At 37.9% G+C, this 27,916-nt stretch overlaps 1 protein-coding gene across 4 annotated transcripts; it reads right to left on the bottom strand.

Annotated features, from left to right (window-relative positions):
- Nucleotides 1-456: 456 nt before the first annotated feature.
- Nucleotides 457-27,724, bottom strand: sult4a1 (sulfotransferase family 4A, member 1). 4 transcript variants are annotated; one of them, XR_004342683.1, is made up of 9 exons: nt 27,369-27,724; nt 27,058-27,279; nt 16,664-16,794; nt 14,516-14,596; nt 7,325-7,451; nt 7,114-7,208; nt 4,077-4,215; nt 1,954-2,013; nt 457-1,834 (listed from the first exon to the last, which is right to left on the bottom strand). XR_004342683.1 is itself a non-coding variant. In XM_032589636.1 (9 exons), exons 3-9 carry the CDS (start codon nt 26,663-26,665, stop codon nt 1,722-1,724), a joined length of 738 nt encoding a protein of 245 aa, XP_032445527.1. In that variant the 5' UTR covers nt 26,666-26,702; nt 26,790-26,861; nt 27,058-27,174; the 3' UTR covers nt 457-1,721. The 4 variants fall into 4 exon arrangements, 3 of the variants coding, with proteins under 3 accessions (XP_032445527.1, XP_032445525.1, XP_032445526.1); XM_032589636.1 differs by lacking the exons at nt 1,954-2,013; nt 27,369-27,724 and adding exons at nt 26,614-26,702; nt 26,790-26,861 and having other exon boundaries at nt 27,058-27,174; XM_032589634.1 differs by lacking the exon at nt 1,954-2,013 and having other exon boundaries at nt 27,369-27,711.
- Between the last annotated feature and the right edge of the window lie 192 nt (nt 27,725-27,916).

A 27,916-nucleotide genomic window follows, 5' to 3' on the forward strand; every position in this document is an offset into this window, starting at 1 on the left:
AGTCTGGGGAGCTCAGGTGTGACAGCTGTGCTGATTCTCACACCAGAGCTGTTAGTCTCTCCTGCTTTTCCAAAGTTAGCATGGATTTCTTGGCTATTTCTTTGGTTTAGGTGGATGGCCAATTATTGGACTGAACAAAGATGCATAAAGTTTTAGAATGCAACCCTACTTTGAACTTCTGTTCAACTTTCTCCCTGACCTATCTGCAGTGGTCCTTGGTCTAACTGATATCGTTTTGTTCACTAATGCTCTGTAGCAAACCTCAGAGGCCTTCACAAAACACCTGGTTTTATAAGAGTGAGTTAACTGACTGTTAACTCACTCTTAACAGTTAAGAGTCAGTTAACTCACTCTTAACTGTTGGTTGCAACATGACAAAATGTGAAGAGGTTAAGGTAATGTGAATACTTTTGTAAGGCACTGCTTTCTGTCACAGCATCAAGAATTCAGAAGGTGTTGGTTCCGATGTTCGTATTTACTTCACAGATCTTCCCAGTGCCAACAAAAGTATACAGTAGTGGGGTGGTCAAAAGGAGTATATAATGGGAAAGTGGTTGCCCATGAGAATTTCTATAAAACACCTCCACCCACAATTATCTCAGGCTCAACTTAAGTCAAACAATAAAGAATTTTGTGTTTGTTGGTTGGTCTTTGCTGCTAGAATGCTTCTTGGCAATAAATCATGTACTGTTGGGGAGCCAGTTGTATTGTGGCACATTTGTAAGGAAAATGTGTTTGTAATTTGAGCAGCAGGCCCTTGTTTGATAAATTGTTAGATAACCAAAATGTCTTGTCTCTTATTCAACAGTCAGTCAATTCAATAAATGACACCAAACATTGACAGACATAATCTGTTCAGCCATCCAAAGTCTCAGCTTTGCTGCACAAGAGAAATGACGAAGACTTTTCAGTGGTTTAAGATCTATTGCCAAGAAACATTGTTTCAAGATAAACAATAAACCCAACAAATGTCCTTCATTTCTGTTAAGAATATACTGAATTTTTGTAATGTGCTAGACTCTAAGCAGTGAAAATTAGTTTGCACAGCACAGTTCACCTAACATTTACAGGAAGAAGATAAAGACAGGAGAATTGGAATGGAGACAGAGTCAACTCTCAGAAGAAAGCTCACAACTGTCAAATTCCTGAGATGTCAGTGAATGTTGACTCACATCAGCTGAATGTAACAGTACAACAACACATTCATATGTGTACATAAAGAAGCAATAACATTGGAAATATTGCAGACCTGACACCATTTTTGTGGATGTTGAACACAATGTGATTTGTCTTGTTTATTAAACCAAACAGTCTCTGGAACAAGGCCAGAGTCCAGCTGGAAGTTAGAAACTATCTGCTTCCAAGTGGAAAGGAAGTAGATGTAAATACTGCATGATCCAAATACTTCTTGCTTTCTGTGGTTTGTAGAACCTGCTTGTTTCCACAGTAACCCAAATGTACACAGCAGCCTCAACAAATATAGTGAATTTTGGAACTGATCATTGATATTTTAGAAGTTACACAGTGATTTCTGTTTGGTTGAAAGTGTGATTTCTGTGGAACCTTTTTAGAAGGTCAATCTACTCTCAGACTGCACAGTTAAACTTCAGACTGATTGAGCTGATGGAAATGCAGATCATATCTCTACAAGATATGATCACTTATAGAGATCAGTGGTATCAAGGGAGTGAGAGTCTTTGGTGAGAGAGGTACAGCTGTCCTCACAGGCAGAAGTCAAAGCTTAGGTCAGATTTGGCCATCTTCTGTCTGTAATAAGCATCAAATGTCTCATTCATGGACACAGTGAAGACGTCCCTCCACACACCCACACGACCTGCAGAGAGAGGAGAAAAGTCTAGGACCAAATTCACTGGGCTGTGTGTGATCACAGTTTAGTTACACTGATCTAGCTGCAGGATGAGCGCAGCCATCCGTGGCAGTTACTCAGCTTACCTGATGTGACGTGACATGACACAGATCAGAGCAACAGGTCAGACACCAGATTTCAACTCACTGAATGAAAAGATGAGAAAACAATAGGAAAACAGAAAAAGGAGAAGTAAAATGAATGGCAACTCAAAATTTGAAAAAAATATTTGCACAAGGACAAATGGCTTAAACTAAAACAGACTGGGTAGGTGGTTCAAAATGGACTACATGGTGCAAGTCAAACATGTGTCCACAAGAGGGTGCAACAGCCTCTCAAAGGGAGTTGGAGAGCAATTTTAGGAATTCAGTGAACTGGCTTGAAACCAGGAGGTCCTCCAGTCCTCCAGAGCCACTGTCCTCTTCCAGCACACTGGAACCAAGATAGCTGAATTCCCTCAACAGCATTTAGTCTGATTAGGCCTGGTAACAAGCAGTTCCTTTGGTTCAAGTGTGATGGAGAAGGTAGCTGGATACGAACACGTCTGACTTAAACTGAAGTCTGAGGAAACTTATGTATCACTAGTCTGAAGACCCTGTATTCATAAATCTGTCCTAGCACTTTTGATTTGGTGAAAGTCTACTCATCCCTGATGGACTGTCAGGAATGAATACACTGTATAAAAACCACTACGATAATATTCATGATGAAGGAAAAAGAAGCAAAAAATGTGAAGATTTAATAAAGTTGAACAGCTTGCGTTAGTGTTGAAAGAACTCCATGTGGACGAAGTGAAATTAAAGAAGTTTTCATAGAAATGGTGCTGAGGAGAAAAACCTTTCATATAACCAAATGAATGAATTAAAGCCTGTCTTTAATTCATTCATTTGTGAATGAATTAAAGAGTTATAAAGAGGTATAAGTTACTGTTCATCATTTGCTAATGCAAACTGATTTGTCTGGATTTATCTAAGAGAGAAAAGTTCTAATTGTTTTTTTGTTTGGGTTTGTAAATGAACATCCACTGATGGTTGAGCTGATATTAAATATTCTATATTTACTCTGCACTGCATGATGGGATTCAGGGAGTTTTTGTAAACTTTGGGTGAACATAATGTTGTAGGTTTAACTGTTGGGATCAATATGATGACAGGAGCTCAGAAGAATATTGGAAAATCACTGACATTTCTAGAAGAAATTCTACACATTCTTTTGTAAACGTATTCACCTCCTTCCTCCCCTTTGAATATTTTTCTTACCTGTACTTTACAATCATATTGCTTTTAATTGGTGCTTAATTGTAAAGAGGAAATAACATGATAAATGGTTTTCAAAATGTTTGAATTGTATTCCTTCTTAAGGTAATTCTCTAATAGAGAATTCTAATAGGTAATATTAGAGAATTCTCTAATTCTCTAATAGAATTAGAAATAGAATCTCTAATAGAATTAGAGAATTACCTTAATTTTGTTTTAAGGTAATTCTTAAAGGGCAACAATTTTGTTGCCCTTTTTTTGCAAAACAGTCTGAGCTCAGTCAGATTAGATGGTCTGTCGGCTCCGTTCCTTGGTCTTCATGATGCTGAGGCCACAAACAGAACTGTTGCATCAGATAATTAGATGCAGTAGGCAAAACAATGACTTCTGAAGACAAGCCTTCCTACGTAGTTCTGTTTGATTCTCATCTCCCTCAGTGGCCATCTAGGATTTCTTCCATCAAACTCAAGTTCTCAATTTTGGGAACAATAACAATGTCTTTATTTTTTAATCCGTTGTCATACAGCCAAGCTACTAAGATGACCAAAAGTATTTTAGAATTACTATTCTGTTTGGGGATTTTAAAAGTTGACTATATTTATCTAGTGAGACTTGTTATTTGTTGCCTTGTCTTTAGCGCTATTTGACAAAAACTTGTCTGCTGGAAATTTTGCTAAAAATGTAATAAATAATCAATAAAGATACAGCACTGACTGGTTTACCAGATGAATACCTGCAATGACTTTAACAAAATGGTAAACTGCACATTTAAACATGGTGAAATCAGTGAACCAGGTAGGAATTTAAAAAGAAACAGGGAAATCTTAAAATAAGATATGAGAGGATTTGATAATTTAACGGTTCCACACAGGCTCTTAAAACAAATCTAAGTAAAGTAATGTTTAAAAGTAAGTTGAGAACTTTAAGAGGCCATCTGTTGGAAGCTCACTCACAGCTAGAGATAGACAGTGCCTCAGATTTGCAGCATTGCTCAATCAGTTGGTTGCAGTTTTCCACCAGAACTTCCAGCTGAGTTTTATCACAGGAAACACCGAGGAACCGGGCCAGATGCTCCACCATCGTCCCAAGGTTCTGGGAAGGGAACACAAACCGCAGCATCACATTGGAGCAGCAGTTAGCTCTGTGACCTCCAAACTGCAACCTCCAAACATTCAGATGGTTTCACTGCCTCTCTGACAGTAGGTCAGGTTTTTACACTCAGACACAAAACAGTTTTGTTTGAACAAATCTGTCATGTTGGGACAGTAAAATATATCAACATAATCTGTCTCTATCACAGTTTAAGTTTGCATATACTGTACATGTATCGTAAAAGGCCATTTTGACTTGGAGTCACTTTGTTATTGCTCAGCCTGAACTTTCTACTAAAGAGGTTTTTCAACAATAAATACAAGAAACTGATTCTGTACTAAAAATATATAAATGTGTATGATTTATTTTTTTCTTTTGTATTTCAAAACAATATTTTCACTCATAAAATGGACATTTGACACTCATTTTTTTCCTCATTCATTTCTCTGCTCAGCCACAGAAGCAGCTGTAAGACTCACTTCACATAGACTCACCAGGAAGAACATTTACTACGCTGGAAGAGATTTGGAGCAATAAAAGGTCAAGCCCTGATCGCTGCTTTACAGCAGCTCTGAGTCATGCAGAAAACACTGACATCATGTTACATAACATGTAACAGGTTGGACGCTGATATAGCTGAGCTGCATTTGATGTTTTCATTTAGAGTGGTGCCAAGACAGATTTTACTGGGATTTATTTGTTTATTCCTCCTCTTATTGTGAATCCTGTGGAAGGGAGAAGACCAGGATGATGCAAAGTCAAATAGTTAATCACTTCAGTAGGCTAGAGAGTTTCATGATCCTGAAATGTTTTCATGTTATGTTTTCTTCTCATCTCCCCCTCCCTGCCTGTGATTCTCCACTTGGGGTGCCTGCTGTGTTGCTCATTCGCTTATTCCCAACCAAACCTCAGCATAACAGGACCTATTTTCTGATAAATTATATCAATTTCAACTCCATTTATATGTAACTTTACATTTTTATAGAGCCAATTATCAGACAATTCCATATATATATTCTTTTTTTCATTTAATGAAATTTATTATAATCAAGTAAGTTACCAATTTCTCCAATCAACAGCACAAACAAAAATCAAATAAATTACAGGTCTGTTTACCCGCTGAGTACCTGTAATAGTTAATTTAAGCCCACATGGCTGATTATTATTATTATATTCACATTTTTTTGTTATATATATATATATATATATATATATATATATACAGTATATGTATATACGTATATATATGTATATATATACATATATATATTATTGGCTCTAGTGGCCTTTATTTGATAGTTAATTGACAGGAAAGTGGGTAATGAAAGAAGGGGAAGACATGCGGCAAAGGTCACCAGGCCTGGAATCGAACCTGCGACAGCCGCGTCAAGGACTAATGCCTCCATATGTGGGTTGTGCTTAACCCCTGCACCACCACAGCACATCCATATTCACATATTTTGCATAAATCATTTCTGCTTTATAACATTTTTTTAAAAAACTGAAACATTTGTATCAGCTTGATTTCAATCATTTCCCTTCAAATCAACAAAATCTTTAATCTTTGAAAACATCTGGAGAGGAGAGAATATTTGTGGCTGTAAACCTCCTAAAATTGATCAGACAAAATGGAGTAAAATGGCGTTTGGGAAAGCAAATGGGAAAATTTTGATCCTTCAGAATCTGGACTCTTGGACAAGCTGTCTATAACATAGCACAAAAACAAGTAAAGATGATTAAAGTAAATGTAGATCCAGAATATGAGACAGATAAATCAATAGAAATGTTCAGTCTGCTGAGTCCAGCCTCTGACTCCCGGTCCTGGACCTTTTCACTGCATGTCTTCCTCTCCTTTCTCTACTCTCTTTCCTATCCAGCATCTGTATTTTTTGACCAGTTAACTTTTTTTTATGATTTTTCAAATCTTTGTTTTTGCTTAAATACTTCAGCCAACAAAAGAGGTGATCATGAGGTTAAATTTGCAACAACCAAAAAAAACTAATTCATCTCCAGTTTCCCATGCTCAGTCTCCATGTGCTGAATGAAAGAATGCAGGAATTAGAAACTGAACAGAAAATTTGTAAAGCCATGACTGAAGCCATGACGAAATCTAGTCATAGTAGGTGCTGTTTTCATTTCTACATTAACAATTGGAACTGGAAGCTTCACATTCTATAATACATTCTATAAAAATATAAATTTTTCTCACAGTCAAAACAAAACTATGCTTGTATGAGCTCAGTTAGGATTACTAAATGATTCCTATTTGTTAAGAGACTAGAATGAAAATGCACCTGTTGGTGTATTTTAAACACACTGCTTCCTTGTGTGACATCATGAAAAAACAAAAGATATCAGGAAAATAATATGGACCTCCACAAATCATCCTTTGGTACAATTTTCAGATACCTGAAGGTTTTACGTTCTTCTGTTCAAACACAAATATAAACAGCATGAGAATGCTCAGCATTGAAAGGAGTTATGACTGGTGTTGTAAAGGGAGGGGTGTGGTCAAATGTAAATTTGATTGTGCAGTCCCCTGCAGTTGATTGGAGGACGTTGATGACTTGGAGAAGATGGATTGGTGGCCTGGGGAAAGTGACTATAGGGAGCTAAGGAAAACTGTTCTTCATCCCTCCTCCTCTCATCCTAACCAGTCACATGACTTCTGCTAGTTCTGCTGAACTGTTGGATGGCGCTTGGTAAGGGTGAACTGCCTCTTCTTTTCATATTCATTTTTCTCCTGTTTATTTAGGGAGGTAAGTCGGTGTAATTTGGTTTGCTTGTTTTTTGACAGCTTAAATGGGCTCAAACTTGATAGATTCTTTTTGTTTGCTTTGGTATTATAGTTCATCCTGAAGTTGTCATGATGAGTAAATGGAGAAGACAAAATATTACCTTGAACATGTCTTCATATTTCAGGAAGAGGACATTGGAGTCCAAACGATGCTCCCAAAATTCCTGAACATGTTCAAACCAGGAACCATAAGCCACTGCCGGATGAAATAAATAAAACATTGGCAGAGTTAGAGCATGCTAAAAATCTAGATGAAGCAAAGCATAAAGAAAGTCATATTAATTAATCATTTTGAGATTGAAAGATTCTTACATTTATCATTCATGAAGCGCCGACAGAATTCCTGAAAAGTTCCACGGTAGCTCATGGTCCTGAGAGAGCGGTGGAACTGATAGTAGGACACCACCAGGTCTTTGGGGTTCCTGGCCATGTAGATAACCTGAGGGGCCCAGGGCCGGGGACATTAACAATCTTATTTCATTACCAAGAATTGCTTTGTTGTGATTCTGTAAACCCTAACTTAACACAAATAATTGAAGTAACTTAAATTTATGAAAAGTTGTGGTCACTCGTTTCTATAAATTAAATAACTCAGAAATACATTTTTGAAGTAAGAGTACAGTTTTTTTAAGTGTAGCACAAGATTTGGAGCATTTTACGGGGGATATATTATGCAGAATACCCTTTTTTAGTCTGTCCTTTGAGTGAAAAAAATGTAATGTATTGTTTTCCTGTGCTGAATAAATATCTTCATATTCTTTTTGGGTTATTATTTTCAGTCTGTTCATTTCTCTCTATTGCCTATAACATTTTTCTTGTCTATGAAAAATAACCGTGCTAAACACGGTCATGACTTCCTGCTAATCAGTTCTGTGAATTCGCCAGTTTTTGTTGTTTTGCAGTCCAAGTTTATGTGAATGCAAAGTTGCAAATAGACAAGTCAAAATGTTCAGTTCTAGGATGTATTAACGCACACAAATCTTTACATCATCCCCAAGCATGATGTAAGGATTCGTGTCAGAGGTTGCGCTAGACTTTTTTGTTGTCTGTTATATTGAAAGGGTCATATATAAAAAAAAGGGTCATATACTATTTTTACTCGTCAAAATATAATCATATTATTATCGGCTATTCCTGAACGTCGCTCTTCTTCTGGGCATGGGATGGTAATGTCTATTTGTTAAAACCGCAGGATGAGTTAAGTTTAATTCTTCGTACCACATTAGTTGTGCAGCAGATTGAGCATGTTAAAGTAACTTCTGCACTTTTATTTATTTCCTCAAGATAAACTGGGCTCCTCTGTTTAGACTACATATATATTAACACAGCATTGCATTCTCTTTATTATTTATTTTCTGTTCTGTATGTACTGGAGACTGGAATTAGTGGCACCATTTCAGCAAAAGGTTTGGAATGCACTTCTGAACCAGATGCTCCAAAGTGTCCAGTCCATAACTCCTCAACACCCTGTCAGCTCTCGGTCAGAAAGACTCATTTAGTTCAGTGTCCATGAGATGATATTCAGATAGGATATTTTTATTGATTGATTTTAATTACCTCTGCGATTAACTCTTTGTGTAAAGTTTATAATGTCTAAGGTAGCCACCTTTCAGAAATTAAAATAAGGAACACCCGTCACGGCCCTCATGGGGTGGGATGGCTGCTGCAGTGATAGACAATATTTTATATTGTGTTATAAACAAACAAAGTGTTTGGTGTTAAGAAAAAATAGTTATTGATAGAACAATCATTCAAACATAGAGGTTGGTTAGACATAACACTAAAATTACAGCAAAGCTTATAATGACGTCCTTGGTTTGATAGTAGCATTGAGCCTTCTGCTTCTGTTAAGCGCTATGTGCTAGCTTTTAGCTCCTTGAGGATAAAACAGTATTGTATTTTGTATTATAATTATTTGGCTTTGCTATTTTTGGCTTGGGGAACATGTGCAAAAGGATCCAGTGATGTTCTTGACGCTCCCATTATCTAACTCCTTAATTATGTCAAGGTTTTGTTTACTTCATTCAAATTGTGGTCGCATTAATATTTTAATAGGTGCATGACACTATAGTTAAACTACACTCCATTTTGTGGGAAGTTGGTATGAATGGAGAGTTTGTAAATACAGTAATAACTCCACTGTGATGAATTCATTTGAATACATGGCTCTGCAGGTTGGCCGTCTTCAGTGTCCTGCTCTGGATCATACTCTGACTCCAACATGGAAGGTTGGATGGACTAGTTTTCTGTTCACATCTTTAATAAAATTTAGAATAAAAAGCTTTTCTCCTGGTAGATAGTTGTATCGCTGTTATCAGACTATAAAAATGGCCAAATGGGGTGGAACGCCCTGCACCCTGAAGGGGGTGGAGCGTGGAATGTCTCATTCACGTTTAAAAAGACCACAGCAAAACCAGTTCCTCTAAAATGCTTCAGAACAGGTAAATGAGGAGTCTGGAGCTGCAATAAGGAGGAATTCAGACCAAATAATTGCAGTCACATTGCAGTGTTATGGTCCTACTTTATATACACTGTTATCCTTTGCTGTATTTTCTACAGTTAAATACCACAAAATGCCCAGTAAAACTACCATAAGACATCTTTACAAGTAGTTACTGTAATTTGCATTGCATTATGGGTATAGTACATAGTATTACAGTAACTTACTGTATGTTTTGAATTTGCAGTAATTTACTGTTTACACATTACAGTAGTGGTACTGTACTTATAATATACAGTAAGAATTATATTTGATTTCCAACGGTCATCATAGCTGCTTCATCGTGGTTCCCTGTTTCTGTATTTTTACTCCTTTAGTGGTTAACATATTTTTAAGGCAGAAAGAGAGCATGTACTTTTGTTTTTTTCACATCCTAGCTAACATTAACATGCAGTTTATCTAGCTACGTCATCAAGCGTGGCTTCGCTTCCAACTGTTTTCTGATGACGTTTGTTTTAAACTCCGAAGCTTTTTCTCTCCAAGTGCAAGTGCAGCTCTGTCTCCGTGCTGTGGGCTCACACTGCTTCAGTTCTTCAAGACAGGTAAAAAAACACTTCTTAGAAAACTGATTGAAGCCAAAACCTAGTCTGGAAATGTACATTTTAGATGGAGTTAACGTAGCTTATAGCATCATGCTATAATGCTATAACTTAGCATTATAGCATGAGCTGGTTTGTGCTGGTTAGCCTGGTAAAATAACGTTACCTTTACGTTACTAACTCTGGTGTTTTATATAACTGGCATATTGCAACCTTATAAGTTACGTGTCTGTAAATGAGGTGAAAGAAAGGAAAATATGATGGTGTTATTTTTTGAGCTGGTTCGGAATTAACATTAGCTAAGGTGCTAATTTTACCATTGAAGGTTTTAGCTTGACTTTTACCGCTTAATCTTCCTCGGGCGGCTTTGGGTTGAGATGAGCTCAGTGCTGAGTGTCTGTTAGCATTGTTGCTACATCCTTTGTCGAACAATATAACCTTAACTGATAATTGATCCCCCCCCTTCTCTTTTTTTTTTTTTTTACATCCAATGACTGTTCATTTGTTTAAACCATGATCTTGCAAATGTTAAAAGTGCAGATTAGCTACGTAGGTCAGCAAGGATGAATTTCTAACTTTGTTCTTTTTTTTCCTTTTCTTCAGATGACCTTTTTTTTTTAACTCCCAAGCTTTTTCCCTCCAAGTGGCTGTGCAGTTCTGTCCTGCTGACTGCTAACATAGCTTCATCTCTTCAAAAGACAAGACAACAGGTAAAAAGACAGCTCTTCAAACTTATTTGAAGCCACAAAATAGTCTGGAAATGTAGAGGAGCAGCTAACCTAATCTATAACTTTGAGCTTGCTACAGCTGGTTAGCCTGCTAAAGTACCATTACATCTCCAACATAGTGTATAAGAGTCTGTAAATGAGGACAAAGGTGAAAAACATTAAAGTGGTTTCTGTTATTTTTTGAGTTTGTTCAGCCACAGTGGCAGGTGGACAAAAAAGTTAATTTCCAACCCTGGTTACACATAAGGACTGTTCACATGTTTAAACCATGCTCCTGCAAATTTAAAGTTAAGTCAGTACTAACAGGTGCAACTATGTACAGGTGTAAATTCTGCAGCATTTGTACTTCAGAATTTACAGAATTTTGTAGTCATGTGAAGAAACATCAACACACAGCTAATTATCGGTTTGCATGTGGAATAGAGCAACGTCCTGCTTCCTTCAGAACATTTTCTGCATTCAGGTCCCACATGCACAGGAGTCACCGCCATTGCAGAAGTCAGACTGAACACTTGTGGAATGTAATGCTTTAAAAAATGCATTTAGCCCCACAAACTGTCATTCACATCCGCTGTTTCAGAGTGGTAGCAGGATGTAGGGGTAAAGTCTAGTCTAGTCTCCGGGATGAGGTTCTCAAAAACCTGTTGTAATCTGGGTGAACTGGCCCTTTAAATATAAATTACTACCAGTAATTCATATTTAAGAGAGTTTTCCTTTTATGTTTTAAAGGTGTCTTCCACCAAGATGTCTGTTGAACTGGAAATGACCTTACCCACTACACCAAGGGTAATCATGCTTGGTAAGAGGAATATTTTCTATCACTATAATTTTTTCGTAGCAATGTATGTAATTGTTATGGTAGTCTGTACTTTTACTCACTAGCGTTAGCCTGACAAGGGTTTGTCTATTTTAGGAAATAGCTTGATGTCTGCAACCCGGTGGATGGTCAGTATGGAGGAGAAGGTATTTTTCGAGCCTGAGCAACTACATGACTTTGCCAGCGTCCTTGCTGTCTTTTTTGGGTCATATTATGTCTTCAATCTGGAGTATCAGGAGTCAGCATCCACCACGCTGGAGATGATACAACGGTAAGTACTCTACACCAAGCCATTTATGAATTAAATTTAATGACAGTTTGACTGATGATGAAGAACCATAGCTGATTGCTGTATTGTACGTCTTCATTAAAAAATACAATTAATATATTTTATTTCTGTTAAAAGATTCTTTGTGAGGATCAATCCAGATGTTGGTACCAAATGCACAGCCAAAGTCGGTACAAGCCGCAAGACGGGAAGTCTTGTCAAGAGGAAAGTAGTCAGTGTCAACTCCCAGATCACCACCTTCTTCCAACAACTTGCTGAATTTGAATGGAGGACTTCCAACTAGGTAAGTATTTTACCAAATGTAAATGTTTATTATTTTGTTGTCTTTTCCTCCTATCTTGCATGCTCTGACTTTACTTTAGCCTTTTTAATCTGATTTTAATGATTATTTATAAATGGCATGTGATTCCTACACAATAGCCCTTTAGAGTAGCCTACATCTTTTCTGTGTCCGTGGTAAAAAGTGGATGTCGCTGCATCTCTTAATAAATCACAGAAATGTATAAGTGTGTAGTCGTTTAAGTGTGGTGTATTTTTATACTATGCAGTTTTCAGTTTATTAGGCACACCTTTGCAGTAATCCGTCAGCACCAACAAAATGACTAAAACGATTGTTGTACTTCATCGTCCCCTTGGGGACATTTGTAGTACGCAATCTTTTGAATTACTGAAGACTGACTGACTGACTGCTTTTGCCATAAACAATCCAAAAACCTGAAGTGAAGCCAGTCCTGCTCATTCTTTATGCAGCTTCTATTATCACTTCAGTCCAATTGATTTTTTCTTTAAAACAAATTATCAACTTAATGCTGCTTTATGACAAAGATTTTATGCATGTGAACATTGTCACTTCAGCTTAATTTGTCAACTTCCTGTCGATTTGAAAATGTAGATAACTTCCTGACCATCTCATGACCTCCCACATTGTCTGTCTTATTCTTTACAGTTCAGCTTCCACAAGATGGATCCCACTGCTTTTGTTTGACGAATGGAATAAAAGTTCTTCTGATGTAGGAAATGTGTTCTATGGTTTTGTTGTTTTACAGCACATTATATTGTATTGTGACATTGTTTTTTATGACATTGCGAATATGTAAATGGATTTTATTTCTACAAATCTGCTGAAAATAAATACCTGTTATTCACAGTACTTGGACTAAAATTTCTTTTATGAAATTTTTCGGTTTATGGTAAAATATTCTTATCTTAAAGAAATGTAAACTTTAATTTGCAGTAAAACTCTGACATTATGTTGTGAAACAAGTTTACAGTAGACCAGCTTTACTATAAAATACAATTACTGTATTATACTATAAACTACATTTACAGTAATGCAGTTATAACTGTAAAGCACACTCACAGTAAAAATTAACTGTGAAATATAACAGTAAAGGTACTGTAGAATGGTAATTACAGTAACTTACTGACAACACTGTTGCCAGTAAGTTACTGTAATTACCATTCTACAGTACCCTTACTGGCAACAGTGTTGCCAGTAAGGGTACTGTTGCCTTACTGGCAACAGTGTTGCCAGTAAGAGTACTGTAGAATGGTAATTACAGTAACTTACTGGCAACACTGTTGCCAGTAAGGGTACTGTAGAATGGTAATTACAGTAACTTGCTGGCAACAGTGTTGCCAGTAAGTTACTGTAAAATTACAATAAAAGGTCTAACAGTGTAGACCATAAGAGAATGATTTACATGTGAAAATTCAAATTCAAAATATTGATCCTAAAGGGAAATTAAATGTTGTGGTAACTCAACAACATATGAGTTTGACATATAAAAGCATGATATGTCCGCTTTAAGTAATGATTAAATGACAGATATGACTTTGATGTTTGAGTTTTTTAGTTGGAAATGTATATTTTGGGCTAATTACGTATTTAGTTGATCCACTGTTGTTTGCTATTGTAGCAGCATTCCTTTCTTTAGTATTATGTGCTTCAGTTCCTCATAATCCTCCATCTAAAGATGTTTGGTGTGAGGTATGGCTTATGCAGTCTATCTAGCATCGGAGTAACATCAGTGAATTTGTGATCGATTTCATTGGTTTGTTGAAGAAATCTGTGGATGCGCATTCACCTGAATTCAGCCTGGCTCCACATAGCTGCACCTCCTCACCCTGGTTTGGTCTTTATGAAACTGATAGTCAGGATGAACTGATACTATGTGAAGCCTGGCTTTGTCTCTTATCCTGGATTTCTTAAACCTACTTTTGTCAAACAGCCCTCTGGTTCATGTCAACCAGGTTAAATAGTAAAAGCCCAATGTGAACAGCAGCTGACGTGCAATAAATTAACCAGTTTGCAAATGTTATTTTTAACGTCAGGTTAGCGTCATTTTAGACTCCCCCCTTAAAATGGTTTCCTCAAATTATTTGAGTTCCACTAACTTATCAGTTTTTACAGTGTATTAAACTAAACCTCTGTAGCATAATGCAGCTGGGCCCAGTCATATTGATGGGAAAAGTACAAGATCCAATATTCATTGGAAGATCAAAGTCCTGAGGCAGTCATACTCTAAAATCCCATAAGCTCAAGGCATATTCTGATGATAGCAGAAGACCAAAGTATTCAACTAACATCTTTGAGATACCAAATCACACATGGCCTGACATGTACTGACCTTGGCCTCTCCGTTGTGCATAGCTGTAGGGAGAAATCGGTAGGGTAGATGGCTTTTTATCAAGCGAGGAGAGGTCAGCTCCTGTAGAAGAACAGAAACAATCACTTCAGCAATCTAGAATCAAGCATTAAAATGTCTTGAGGTTTGCAAAGTTTTGTTGTTGGTTAATGTGGGGTGCCCAATATAGGTTCCTGGAGCCAATACAGGCCCTTGGAATTATTTTTTGGCCCTCCAACTTCAAACCAGGAATGGTACAAACTTAGAAACTGCTACATACAATACAGACTACTTAACTTTCATTGTCAAGCTTTTATTTTTATTGTTTCACATTAAGTAGGAGACTGACCTAAACCCTGTTCATATTGCTGAGAACAGATTAAACTATTTTTCTGCAAAAAAATAAAGAAAAATAAATTACCCTAAAAATTGGAAACTTCTCTGCCTTTTATTTTTATACACCAAATCTCCAAAACATTTTTTATGTTTTAGATCAATGTCACAAGGCGACATTGGTGAAAGCAGGTAAACCAGAACTCAGATCCGTTTTCAAAAGAAAACCCTCTTTAATACGAAAAAATACTGGTACCAATCCAATGTTCTCGGAAAGACTCACTGAGAGAGCAGCGAGTAGAGTTCAGACAATGATCCCACAAAGACTCGGGTAAACCGGTGAACTCAAATACACTGGGGATCAACACAATCACAAACAATCACACAGCTGCGATAATTATGCCCAGGTGGCAGGCATCAGGAACAACGAGGAACTGTAAAACACACCTCATGACAGTTCAATAATTTACAGATCCATTTGTTACAAAAAAACTTGTTACTCATATTAATTCAAATTCTTCAAAGAGTTATAGTAGATGGTGATGGCTGTTGGCAGGAAAGAGCTCCTGTAGCAAACTGTATTACAGTGACTCTGAAGAAGCCTCTGATTGAAGACACTGTTTTTCTAAGATAGTCTCATGAAGAAGATGGTCAGGTTGCTTCACTATTGTGTCTCCAGTGCAGTCCGTTGTCCAGATGAACATCAAGATATGTTCATCTGGACATACCTCGATATATGTCCATACATCAAGGTATGGACATGTGGACATGACATACGTATGTATGTCTTCTCCCATGATGGAAACAGGGTTTGAGCAAACACTGTTTCTTCTGAACTCTACTATCATCTCCTTTGTTTTGTTCACATTAAAAATGAGATTATTGCTCCCACCATGACACAAAGTGGTCCAGCAGATCTCTGTACTCTGCTTCTTGTCCATCTCTATTTCACCCGACAACTGCAGAGTCATCTGAGTATTTCTGTAGATGACAGAAGTCGGACTTGTGCTGGAAGTCTGCAGTGTACAGAGTGAAAAGAATGGTGAAAGTACAGTGCCCTGTGGTGCTCCTGTGCTACTGACCACCTGGTTAGACACACAGTCCTTCAGTCTCACAAACTGTGGTCTGTGTGTCAGGTAGTTATAGATCCAGCCAGGTGATTGTTGAGGCCTCCACCTCCATCTGTGTCTTCTGGAGTTTCTGACAAAGCAGATCAGGCTGAATTGTGTTAAATTCCCTGGAGAAATCAAAGAACGTGATCCTCACAGTGTTGCCTGCTTTGACCAGATGACAGTGGGTTTGTCGCAAAACCGTATGATGGCATCTTGAACTCCAACTCCATGGTGATAAGCAAACTGCAGGAGTCCTGATATGAACTTGTCTGCTTATTGAGGTGAGCCAACAGGAGTCTCTCCAGAACTTTCATGACCTTCCTTTATTACTTTTAATTTTAAAAAAATAATAATGTCATTGCAATAATAATAGCATAACATATGTTAAGAATCCTGGATTTATGCTCTATGTCTCGTCCTGAGGATCTCTGTCCTGCAGACCGCTGCTCTTGTGCTTCACTGATGCCCTGCCTCTGTGCCTCATATGGCTGCTCTGGTGATGCCTCATGTCTGCTGTGGGTTCTGGCGCTGCATCTACTCATCCTTTACTGATTTCTGGATGCCGAGTATTGCAGGCTTTCTACCGTTCTTGCAGCTCTAGGTGACAAGTTCCCTCACATGAAGTCCAACAAAGATTGATCTAAGCATACAACTATTGTAACATTAAAAAGGTTCTCAATGAATGCTGATCAGATGTTAGTTGTACCTGTATGACATCCAGCCCAGGCTGAGGGTATTCTATGACAGGTAGCTGCTCATCGATGTTCATAAGGCCAATCTCATCAGGATCTGCTCCCTGACTCACTAGAAACACAACTTCCTGCAGCAGACTGGTTCCTACATGAAGAGACAGAAGGACCAGGACATTAATGACATTTTTGATGAAGGTTCTGACCTTTTTAATGTTCTAAACTCATTCAAATATAACGTCAAAAGGTAAATTAAACACTGTTCACCATGTTGTTATTTATTAAGCAAAGATGAAGCCAAAATGGACACATTTTCTCTCTTTCTACTATAAATATATTGTTGGAATATTGAATGAGCAATCTAAAAATAAGAAAAATAGATTTTTTAGAACAACAATGTTCAACTCCCACTTGGGGATTCTGATGTCTGGGGCTTCGGTCTGCCCTGTTGGTTTCTGGGTGAGGATTTGAAAAAGAGCTTCTTCTACATCTCCAAGAGACAAGACCACAATATTCTGTGAGTCTTGCCTGGATTGGGAAGATGGGACGTCTTCCTGAAGCCAGGTGAGGAGACCTGGCTGCAGCCAACCAAACACACACGCGCGCGCGCGCGCCCACACACACACACTCGCCCACGCCCGCGCACACACACACACACACTGAGCTCTAATTTCTGGAACCCATCTGGAAAGTTTGGTATCTTTTCCACGGATCCGCTCAGGTGTAGGAGGGAGCAGGATTTGGGTCATAAAGAAAGTCCAAGATAGAAGTGGCTGAATGTGTGTCTGGTTTATTACCGCGGACCGGTCAAGACTTGGCAATTTTGCTGCGGCCCGGGGGGGCATCAGATAATGCTTCCGTGTGTTAGCGTTCCAGCTATCTATCATGTAATATCATGTACTTTTAACTAAATAATTTCATGTTTCAAACAAAAACGTGATACAATCATGTTGGATTTACAAGAAATTCATCAACTTAACGTTTATGAAATGTAATCATGTTGAGATAACATGATTCATTAAATTCAGTCTGATATTGTGCTGAAGACAAGGAGCGAGATCACGGGATATAACGAGATTATGGGAAATCACACGAGGTCACGCGAGATAATCTTTTTGCGTGCAGAGAAACTCCAGCTGTAGTTATGAGACTACATTTTCCTGGCAGCATTGTGCATATATATATCCACAATGTTTTGTGCTAACGTCACATGAAGTGATGGCTAGCTGGCAATTAATCAGCTTTTCTTTACCATTTGCACCATTTTCTGCTTGTTCCATGCTTGTGTCAAAAAAATTTAATTGAGGTGGTCATTGCATTTACAAACAAATAACATGTTGTTTTTACAAAATAATTTCATGTTTCGAAGGCAAACATGATAAAATCATGTCAGATAAACATAAAATTCTACCACCTAGCGTTAATAAAATTATTAGTTTAATTAATTAATCTAATCAAGTTGAGATAACGTGATTGAATCACGTTATCTCAACTTGAATACATTTTATTAACGCTAGGCGCGCAAGACGTAACCGAGAGAATCCGGTTAAAGATCCTCCAGACTCAAATAATACTTTCTTGCGTAGCCCGGTACCGGTTTGCAGCCCGGGGGTTGGGGACCATTGCTCTAGAGTATGAACCAAAAGCAGTCAGACACTTAAACTTCGAACATTCCTGGGGGTTTTTTTGTTTGTTTTTTGCAACACTGCTAAAGAATAAATGAGATCTGTATATGGAGTCGTATAGGCTGCACCTTATTCCAAAGGTTAAATGAGTCTACTGTGACCTCATGTGCAAAGCTGATATGATAAAAAGAAATTTGATCTCAGTCAGTTTAATGTGGGAAGAACTGCTTAAGTCCAGCAGTTCATAAGATAACAGGATAAAGATAGGAGTCTATCAGCCAATAAATAAATTCTCCCTCATTCCTTCAGATACTGTTTCTGTAATTATTTATTGCTCATGACTAATTCTCACAGGTTGCTTTGAAAGGTCTTGTAACTATTGATGTCTGAGCTAACAAACAGGAATCTCTGGTCAAAGCAGCTCTGAATATCAAGAGTTTAAAATTCCAGGGTGAATAAAATTATGGTCAAAATAAGAAAGTGGGAACAAATCAGCAGAGCACAACAGAGAAAAAGAAGAAAAAGACATAAATTTCTGAGAGGGTTGTTTCACTTTTCTGCAGAATATGCTAATTGAATATATAACGAAACAACTCAATGCCTTATGTAGCAGTTTTTGAGGTTTTAAAATAGTAAACTTTGTGTTTGAATTCAGCTGGTTTCCAGAGTAATGTGAGCCAGCAGGCATTGTTGTTTTGGGCAGGAGAAATACTCAGCATATGGTCTCTGAATGGCTCTTCACACATCTATAGTTGTGGATTCCACTGGCGTCCCACGGTTGCAAAGCAAGTTTGGGGAAAACTTTGAAAGCTGTTTTCTCAAAAAGATGGATTGGATAGTGCCAACATTCAAATGACCATATCGTCTTCATTTTTTTATTTCTTTTGGAAAGCTCAACACTTCTGTAAAGAATCTGTGAAGAACTCATAATGTCCTCGAGTAGACTTGTTCTGACTTTTGCTGTAGCCAGTATGCTAAAGCAAATCAACTTAAGGTTCCATATTACTCATAACATAAGTATTTATCTTTGCTTATGTAAGTAAATCTTAATGATTTGTTTATTTTATTGTGATTATGACAGGTGGCTTTCTACATATGCCTGAATCTCAAGAACATTGTAAGTTTGTGACGATATAATTAGAAAAGGATTTAGATTGTTGAAAGAATTTCATTTCCATTTCCCTGCATATTCAGGGAACTGTCAATGGGCAAATTTTCCACTGATAATTTTGAGCCATGTTGCACAGAAATTCCCTGAATGGGTAAAAAAAGACGGGTCCACTGTAAACTTTACTATGGTCCAATGCAAAGACAATAATGTCTTTCTAGTTGATTCTGTTTTAAAAAAGAAAGATTAAGAAGAGGCTTTGGTTAGCAGTGGTTCTCCCATGGAGGCTATTTGTGTCCAGCCTCTTTCTCATTGTTGAACCATAAACATCAGAAGACCTGCAGAGCTTTAAATCTTGTTCTGCTTCTTTTGTTACCATGTTTCTCTGGAGTCTCAAAGCCTTAGCAATTACTTTGTAACCATTTTTAGACTGATGCATGCCAGTTAGCTTTCTAACTGCTCTTAGGGTAAACCAACAGTACTCTCTCTCTTCTTCTGGTTATAAAATATTGGTATTACTAATGGCTAAGACAGTCACAAGTTAGTTGCTGGCATCAGAAAGCTCTGCAGAGTCCCAAACACGGGGCTGGTCATGTGTTTGTTACTTATCTCAGGACAAGATGTGAGACAGGCTCACTAACAGTACAACTGGTGCACAAAGTGACCCAAAAGCATGAAACATGGAGCTTGGTTAAATAAACAAGGTTTTCACATAACAATAATAGAGTGGATGGAAAACTGTAGAAAAGCTGCTGAGGTCAACAAGTTCTGTCCAAGCACATATTGGAATGTCCTGAACTATAACCCACACATGTCACACTTATGAAACTTATGTTTTTGAAATCTCTTCTCAGAATGATCTGCCCTCTACTTTTGCCCTGGAGACCTAAATAAATGCCACAAACATCTGAGACTGAGAAAAACAGCTTGGATATTATTTCTTTGAACTCTCTGTCTCTGTTTCATAACAGAACGCTGGATATATTTCTTCATTTTTGGTCCTATATTCAATAGATTGGCATAAATACAGGATTAGACCAGTCTAAGCATTAATTCAAAGTTTGAGTCAGAGTCAATGTCAACTTTCATGCAAAAATTTTCTAATTGGTAATTACAGTACACTGTTAGACCTTTTATTGTAATTTTACAGTAACTTACTGGCAACACTGTTGCCAGCAAGTTACTGTATTTACCATTCTACAGTACCCTTACTGGCAACAGTGTTGCCAGTAAGTTACTGTAATTACCATTCTACAGTACTCTTACTGGCAACAGTGTTGCCAGTAAGTTACTGTAATTACCATTCTACAGTACCTTTACTGTTATGATATTTCACAGTTAATTTTTTACTGTGAGTGTGCTTTACAGTTATAACTGCATTACTGTAAATGTAGTTTATAGTATAATACAGTAATTGTATTTTATAGTAAAGCTGGTCTACTGTAAACTTGTTTCACAACATAATGTCAGAGTTTTACTGCAAATTAAAGTTTACATTTCTTTAAGATAAGAATATTTTACCATAAACCGAAAAATTTCATAAAAGAAATTTTAGTCCAAGTACTGTGAATAACAGGTATTTATTTTCAGCAGATTTGTAGAAATAAAATCCATTTACATATTCGCAATGTCATAAAAAACAATGTCACAATACAATATAATGTGCTGTAAAACAACAAAACCATAGAACACATTTCCTACATCAGAAGAACTTTTATTCCATTCGTCAAACAAAAGCAGTGGGATCCATCTTGTGGAAGCTGAACTGTAAAGAATAAGACAGACAATGTGGGAGGTCATGAGATGGTCAGGAAGTTATCTACATTTTCAAATCGACAGGAAGTTGACAAGTTAAGCTGAAGTGACAATGTTCACATGCATAAAATCTTTGTCATAAAGCAGCATTAAGTTGATAATTTGTTTTAAAGAAAAAATCAATTGGACTGAAGTGATAATAGAAGCTGCATAAAGAATGAGCAGGACTGGCTTCACTTCAGGTTTTTGGATTGTTTATGGCAAAAGCAGTCAGTCAGTCAGTCTTCAGTAATTCAAAAGATTTTAGTCATTTTGTTGGTGCTGACGGATTACTGCAAAGGTGTGCCTAATAAACTGAAAACTGCATAGTATAAAAATACACCACACTTAAACGACTACACACTTATACATTTCTGTGATTTATTAAGGGATGCAGCGACATCCACTTTTTACCACGGACACAGAAACGATGCAGGCTACTCTAAAGGGCTATTGTGTAGGAATCACATGCCATTTATAAATAATCATTAAAATCATATTATAAAGGCTAAAGTAAAGTCAGAGCATGCAAGATAGGAGGAAAAGACAACAAAATAATAAACATTTACATTTGGTAAAATACTTACCTAGTTGGAAGTCCTCCATTCAAATTCAGCAAGTTGTTGGAAGAAGGTGGTGATCTGGGAGTTGACACTGACTACTTTCCTCTTGACAAGACTTCCCGTCTTGCAGCTTGTACCGACTTTGGCTGTGCATTTGGTACCAACATCTGGATTGATCCTCACAAAGAATCTTTTAACAGAAATAAAATATATTAATTGTACTTTTTTAATGAAGACGTACAATACAGCAATCAGCTATGGTTCTTCATCATCAGTCAAACTGTCATTAAATTTAATTCATAAATGGCTTGGTGTAGAGTACTTACCGTTGTATCATCTCCAGCGTGGTGGATGCTGACTCCTGATACTCCAGATTGAAGACATAATATGACCCAAAAAAGACAGCAAGGACGCTGGCAAAGTCATGTAGTTGCTCAGGCTCGAAAAATACCTTCTCCTCCATACTGACCATCCACCGGGTTGCAGACATCAAGCTATTTCCTAAAATAGACAAACCCTTGTCAGGCTAACGCTAGTGAGTAAAAGTACAGACTACCATAACAATTACATACATTGCTACGAAAAAATTATAGTGATAGAAAATATTCCTCTTACCAAGCATGATTACCCTTGGTGTAGTGGGTAAGGTCATTTCCTGTTCAACAGACATCTTGGTGGAAGATACCTTTAAAACATAAAAGGAAAACTCTCTTAAATATGAATTACTGGTAGTAATTTATATTTAAAGGGCCAGTTCACCCAGATTACAACAGGTTTTTGAGAACCTCATCCCGGAGACTAGACTAGATTTTACCCCTACATCCTGCTACCACTCTGAAACAGCGGATGTGAATGACAGTTTGTGGGGCTAAATGCATTTTTTAAAGCATTGCATTCCACAAGTGTTCAGTCTGACTTCTGCAATGGCGGTGACTCCTGTGCATGTGGGACCTGAATGCAGAAAATGTTCTGAAGGAAGCAGGACGTTGCTCTATTCCACATGCAAACCGATAATTAGCTGTGTGTTGATGTTTCTTCACATGACTACAAAATTCTGTAAATTCTGAAGTACAAATGCTGCAGAATTTACACCTGTACATAGTTGCACCTGTTAGTACTGACTTAACTTTAAATTTGCAGGAGCATGGTTTAAACATGTGAACAGTCCTTATGTGTAACCAGGGTTGGAAATTAACTTTTTTGTCCACCTGCCACTGTGGCTGAACAAACTCAAAAAATAACAGAAACCACTTTAATGTTTTTCACCTTTGTCCTCATTTACAGACTCTTATACACTATGTTGGAGATGTAATGGTACTTTAGCAGGCTAACCAGCTGTAGCAAGCTCAAAGTTATAGATTAGGTTAGCTGCTCCTCTACATTTCCAGACTATTTTGTGGCTTCAAATATGTTTGAAGAGCTGTCTTTTTACCTGTTGTCTTGTCTTTTGAAGAGATGAAGCTATGTTAGCAGTCAGCAGGACAGAACTGCACAGCCACTTGGAGGGAAAAAGCTTAGGAGTTTAAAAAAAAGGTCATCTGAAGAAAAGGAAAAAAAAGAACAAAGTTAGAAATTCATCCTTGCTGACCTACGTAGCTAATCTGCACTTTTAACATTTGCAAGATCATGGTTTAAACAAATGAACAGTCATTAGATGTAAAAAAAAAAAAGAGAAGGGGGGGGATCAATTATCAGTTAAGGTTATATTGTTCGACAAAGGATGTAGCAACAATGCTAACAGACACTCAGCACTGAGCTCATCTCAACCCAAAGCCGCCCGAGGAAGATTAAGCGGTAAAAGTCAAGCTAAAACCTTCAACGGTAAAATTAGCACCTTAGCTAATGTTAATTCCGAACCAGCTCAAAAAATAACACCATCATATTTTCCTTTCTTTCACCTCATTTACAGACACATAACTTATAAGGTTGCAATATGCCAGTTATATAAAACACCAGAGTTAGTAACGTAAAGGTAACGTTATGTTACCAGGCTAACCAGCACAAACCAGCTATAAGTTAACGTGCTATAAGCTACGTTAACTCCATCTAAAATGTACATTTCCAGACTAGGTTTTGGCTTCAATCAGTTTTCTAAGAAGTGTTTTTTTACCTGTCTTGAAGAGCTGAAGCAGTGTGAGCCCACAGCACGGAGACAGAGCTGCACTTGCACTTGGAGAGAAAAAGCTTCGGAGTTTAAAACAAACGTCATCAGAAAACAGTTGGAAGCGAAGCCACGCTTGATGACGTAGCTAGATAAACTGCATGTTAATGTTAGCTAGGATGTGAACAAAACAAAAGTACATGCTCTCTTTCTGCCTTAAAAATATGTTAACCACTAAAGGAGTAAAAATACAGAAACAGGGAACCACGATGAAGCAGCTATGATGACCGTTGGAAATCAAATATAATTCTTACTGTATATGATAAGTACAGTACCACTACTGTAATGTGTAAACAGTAAATTACTGCAAATTCAAAACATACAGTAAATTACTGTAATACTATGTACTATACCCATAATGCAATGCAAACTACAGTAACTACTTGTAAAGATGTCTTATGGTATGGTGACCAAACGTCCGTATTTCCCGGGACATGTCCGTATTTCACGTCCTGTCCCGGGCGTCCCGGGTTTTTTTTAGAAAGTGAGGAAATGTCCTGTTTTTTAAATTACCTTCATTGGACCATTAAATTTACAGGCACTAGGGCACTGCGCACGGCCCTGCGTGTGACGTAATCCCTGAGCCGCGTCAGTGCGGGCAGCCCTGTTCTTAATCAGAAGATAGATAGCGTGGCTGTCAGTACGCCAACAACATACGAAAGCGCAAATGTATGTTTACCTACTATTTACAAAAGAGTTTCCCCGCTTTCAGACCCCCCCTCGCTACAACGTGTCCTGGTTTTCCCAACTGAAAATATGGTCACCCTATTTATGGTAGTTTTACTGGGCATTTTGTGGTATTTAACTGTAAAAAATACAGCAAAGGCTAACAGTGTATGATGACCGTTGGGAATCAAATATAATTCTTACTGTATATTATAAGTACAGCACCACTACTGTAATGTGTAAACAGTAAATTACTGCAAATTCAAAACATACAGTAAGTTACTGTAATACTATGTACTATACCCATAATGCAATGCAAATTACAGTAACTACTTGTAAAGATGTCTTATGGTAGTTTTACTGGGCATTTTGTGGTATTTAACTGTAGAAAATACAGCAAAGGATAACAGTGTACTTAGCGTGGCCATTGCATTCCTGTGCAACTCTGCTCGAAAACAATCTGGCTACTAGCACAGTCTGGGCTTTCTCCCATTGACTCAGATTCTCTCTGGTTGAATTTTGACTGGGCCAATCAGGGAACAGAAGGAGAAATTATGAATGATGACGTTGATTTTCTGCTCTGTTTTGAATTATAGTCTAACTGTAGTTTTAGTGATAGAGGAGGTAAACAAAGGCATTCAGTCCATGTTGCTCACACTTCCAAATATTGACTTAACTTTAACACCCGCCTCGATTGGATCGGCTCTTCTCTCTTCACAGTGGAGGGTGTTTGTTTACAGCGCAGGGAATTTCTGGTTAGCTTCATAGCATCGAACTGGAACATTGCATAGTTCACAGGAAAACGTTCATTAGAGTTCATGCCTCCACGAAGCAATGGCTTCTTTATAGCCAAGAGTCCAGACCCTCTTGACTAAGCAAACTGTAGAATAAGGAGCTGGTTTTCTACTTCTGATTACTGTATAATATTTCTATGTTAAAATCTTGTACAGTATAGAGAGATTATTAGTCGACCTCAGGCGTCAACATCCAGTGTACTGTTGCCTGCAGGAAGTAAACCTGTATATATTATTCTATAAAGGTTTTTATAACTGAAAACTGTCATGGAGAACTTTGACTAATTAAGTTCAGTTTACACTTTTGTGCCTGATTCTGACAGTTTTATCTTCCTGGTGAACCCTCAGGGTAAGTAAAGCCAGCAGACCTCCTGAAGTTTTCAGTCTAACTGAGATGACTTCTGTTTCTGCTGAACCATTTCTGTGTTGTTTAGGCCCAGGGCCACCTCAGTATTTGGATGGACCCCTGGGCCCCAGGATGACAATCTCTCTCACATAGTAATCTTTTCCTATGTATTTCTCAAAAACAATGTTCAATAACAATCTTTTTGAATAAATTTACAACTTTTAAGCAACTGAAAAAAAATCTGAAAATATTAAGTATATACAACTTTTATGTCAAATGTTTTCTACTATAGTTTTCTCTCTTTTTTAGATCTATTTTGCTTTGGGTTTACTTCATTTATTTGCTTTTCTTGTGCAGTCCTTCCTCAGATGGCTGAGCTTTGGCCTGAGATGAAGAGTACAACTTCTATATTAGTCAATTTGAAGAATTCAGACAGCTAAAGTTTTGGAGTGACTTTTTATCACTAAACTCCTGCTCACAAACCACTTTTCTTTAATGACTGACACTTTCCAATTTCTTTCCCATCATTTTCTAAGTTTCCTTAATCTGTACACACCCCAAAATCATCAATGCATGTTAGTCACGCATGTCACATTTAATTTCAGCAGCCATAAATGAAAATATCAGATGATTGACAGAAAACATTAAATATTTATAAATTGGGGTTAGGGTGCTGGCCTGTAATGAGAGGTAAGTCCATGCATAGGGCAGGCTTGGTTAGGCTTTATGTTTTGGATCATTATCTACAGAGGACAGAATGATGACATATTTTTAGTATTTGGTGAGACTCCAGCTGATTTTTCCTTAAATTGTCCCAGTGTTTCTAAGAATCTCTGACACCCTGTGCTCTGACCAGTCAGTTTATCAGGGAAATCATTCACCTCTCTTGTTCTGTTCACCACACACCTACCGTTCCTCTGTGGCTGTCTGCTCTGCAGCCCACACCCTGCACAGCTTGACATGTAAACACCGACCAGCTCAGCTGTGTCTGTGGCTGAACTGGATGACACAGACCACAGGAGACGATGTGGGCTGTAATGCATTGCAACCAGAGTTTAATCCGTTTATGTGATGTGACTCACTCACTTGCTGGCAGGTGATTATGAAACTACCTGCAGACTGTAAAATGCTGTGAGAGGACTCTAAAACCCATTTCGGCTGCACATGTGGATAAAAACAGATAAGAGCAGATTTACAACTTACATTGTAAATCATAGTTTTGACAAAACGACATTACAACCATTTACGTGCACTGTTATTTTTAAGCTTTGACAACATTACATAAATGAAGTTGCAGAGCCAGCCCAACAATAAGTTAAAGCAGCAACAACCACCGTGCAGGAGGTTTGTTTACCTGATTTCGGGTAGGTAACAATCCATATGTCGCTACTTCTCAGGGAGAAGTTGGAGATGTCCTCCATCTTCCCTCTGCAGAAGGGCGGCAGCCGCACTCCATCAAACTCGAAGTATTTACTCTCAAACTCGATCGGTGTGCTCGGCGTGTCTGCCTCGCTCTCGGCCATTCTTGCAACTCTCCGCCAGCGCAAGGTGGACAGCACGCGCTCGCCCACGCGAACTGTTTCAGTTAGAAAAAGGGGGGATGAGCCGCTGTGTTGAAGATGAGGATGATGATAATGATGATGGTGGTGGCAGGACGGGCCTTACAGGATGCAGAGCCTGTCGCTGGATGCGGGCAGCGAGGTGACCCACGCAGCGAGTGGTGACGTAACGCGCGTCCCCGAGAACTAGCATCAGGACCACTGTCGAGGAGGAGTCAGGACGTGCGCGCGCATGGCTTCTTACGAAACGGATAAGGACACAGCTAAAGTTTGATCACCTGTAAGTCTGCACACTCCTGATGAGGCCAGCTTTTCTCCTCGTAGATTTCAGATTGTGAAACATCTCTGATCCACAGACCTCTTCAGGCGACCCACAACATATGTGTTAGATTTGGTTCTGGACTTTGGTTAGGCCACACCAAACCTTTCTCTCTGGAAGTCTTTTTATTATTATTATTTGAATGTATCCCTGAAAACTCTATGACACAAAAATATTGTCTTAGGATTTTAATGTACTGTGTGGTCAAAATAAAGTGGTATTTGAAGCTGTTCTATATATTATAAAAACCTCAGTGTTCTTTTATTGTTTTGTATCAAAGGTACTGCTGAAGTATGTACCGAAACAACAAGTTTGGTTCCATTGACACAAAATGT

Source organism: Xiphophorus hellerii, chromosome 17 (assembly GCF_003331165.1).
Source record: "Xiphophorus hellerii strain 12219 chromosome 17, Xiphophorus_hellerii-4.1, whole genome shotgun sequence".
Classification (NCBI taxonomy): Eukaryota; Metazoa; Chordata; class Actinopteri; order Cyprinodontiformes; family Poeciliidae; genus Xiphophorus; species Xiphophorus hellerii.

Coding starts and splice junctions, on each gene's coding strand:
- sult4a1 (XM_032589634.1), bottom strand. CDS start 27,226: ATGGCCGAGAGCGAGGCAGACACGCCGAGCACACCGATCGAGTTTGAG. Junction 16,795..27,057: donor TGTTACCTACCCGAAATCAG/GTAAACAAACCT, acceptor CTCTTCATGTAG/GAACCAGTCTGCTGCAGGAA. Junction 7,452..14,515: donor TGCACAACGGAGAGGCCAAG/GTCAGTACATGT, acceptor TGGGCCCCTCAG/GTTATCTACATGGCCAGGAA.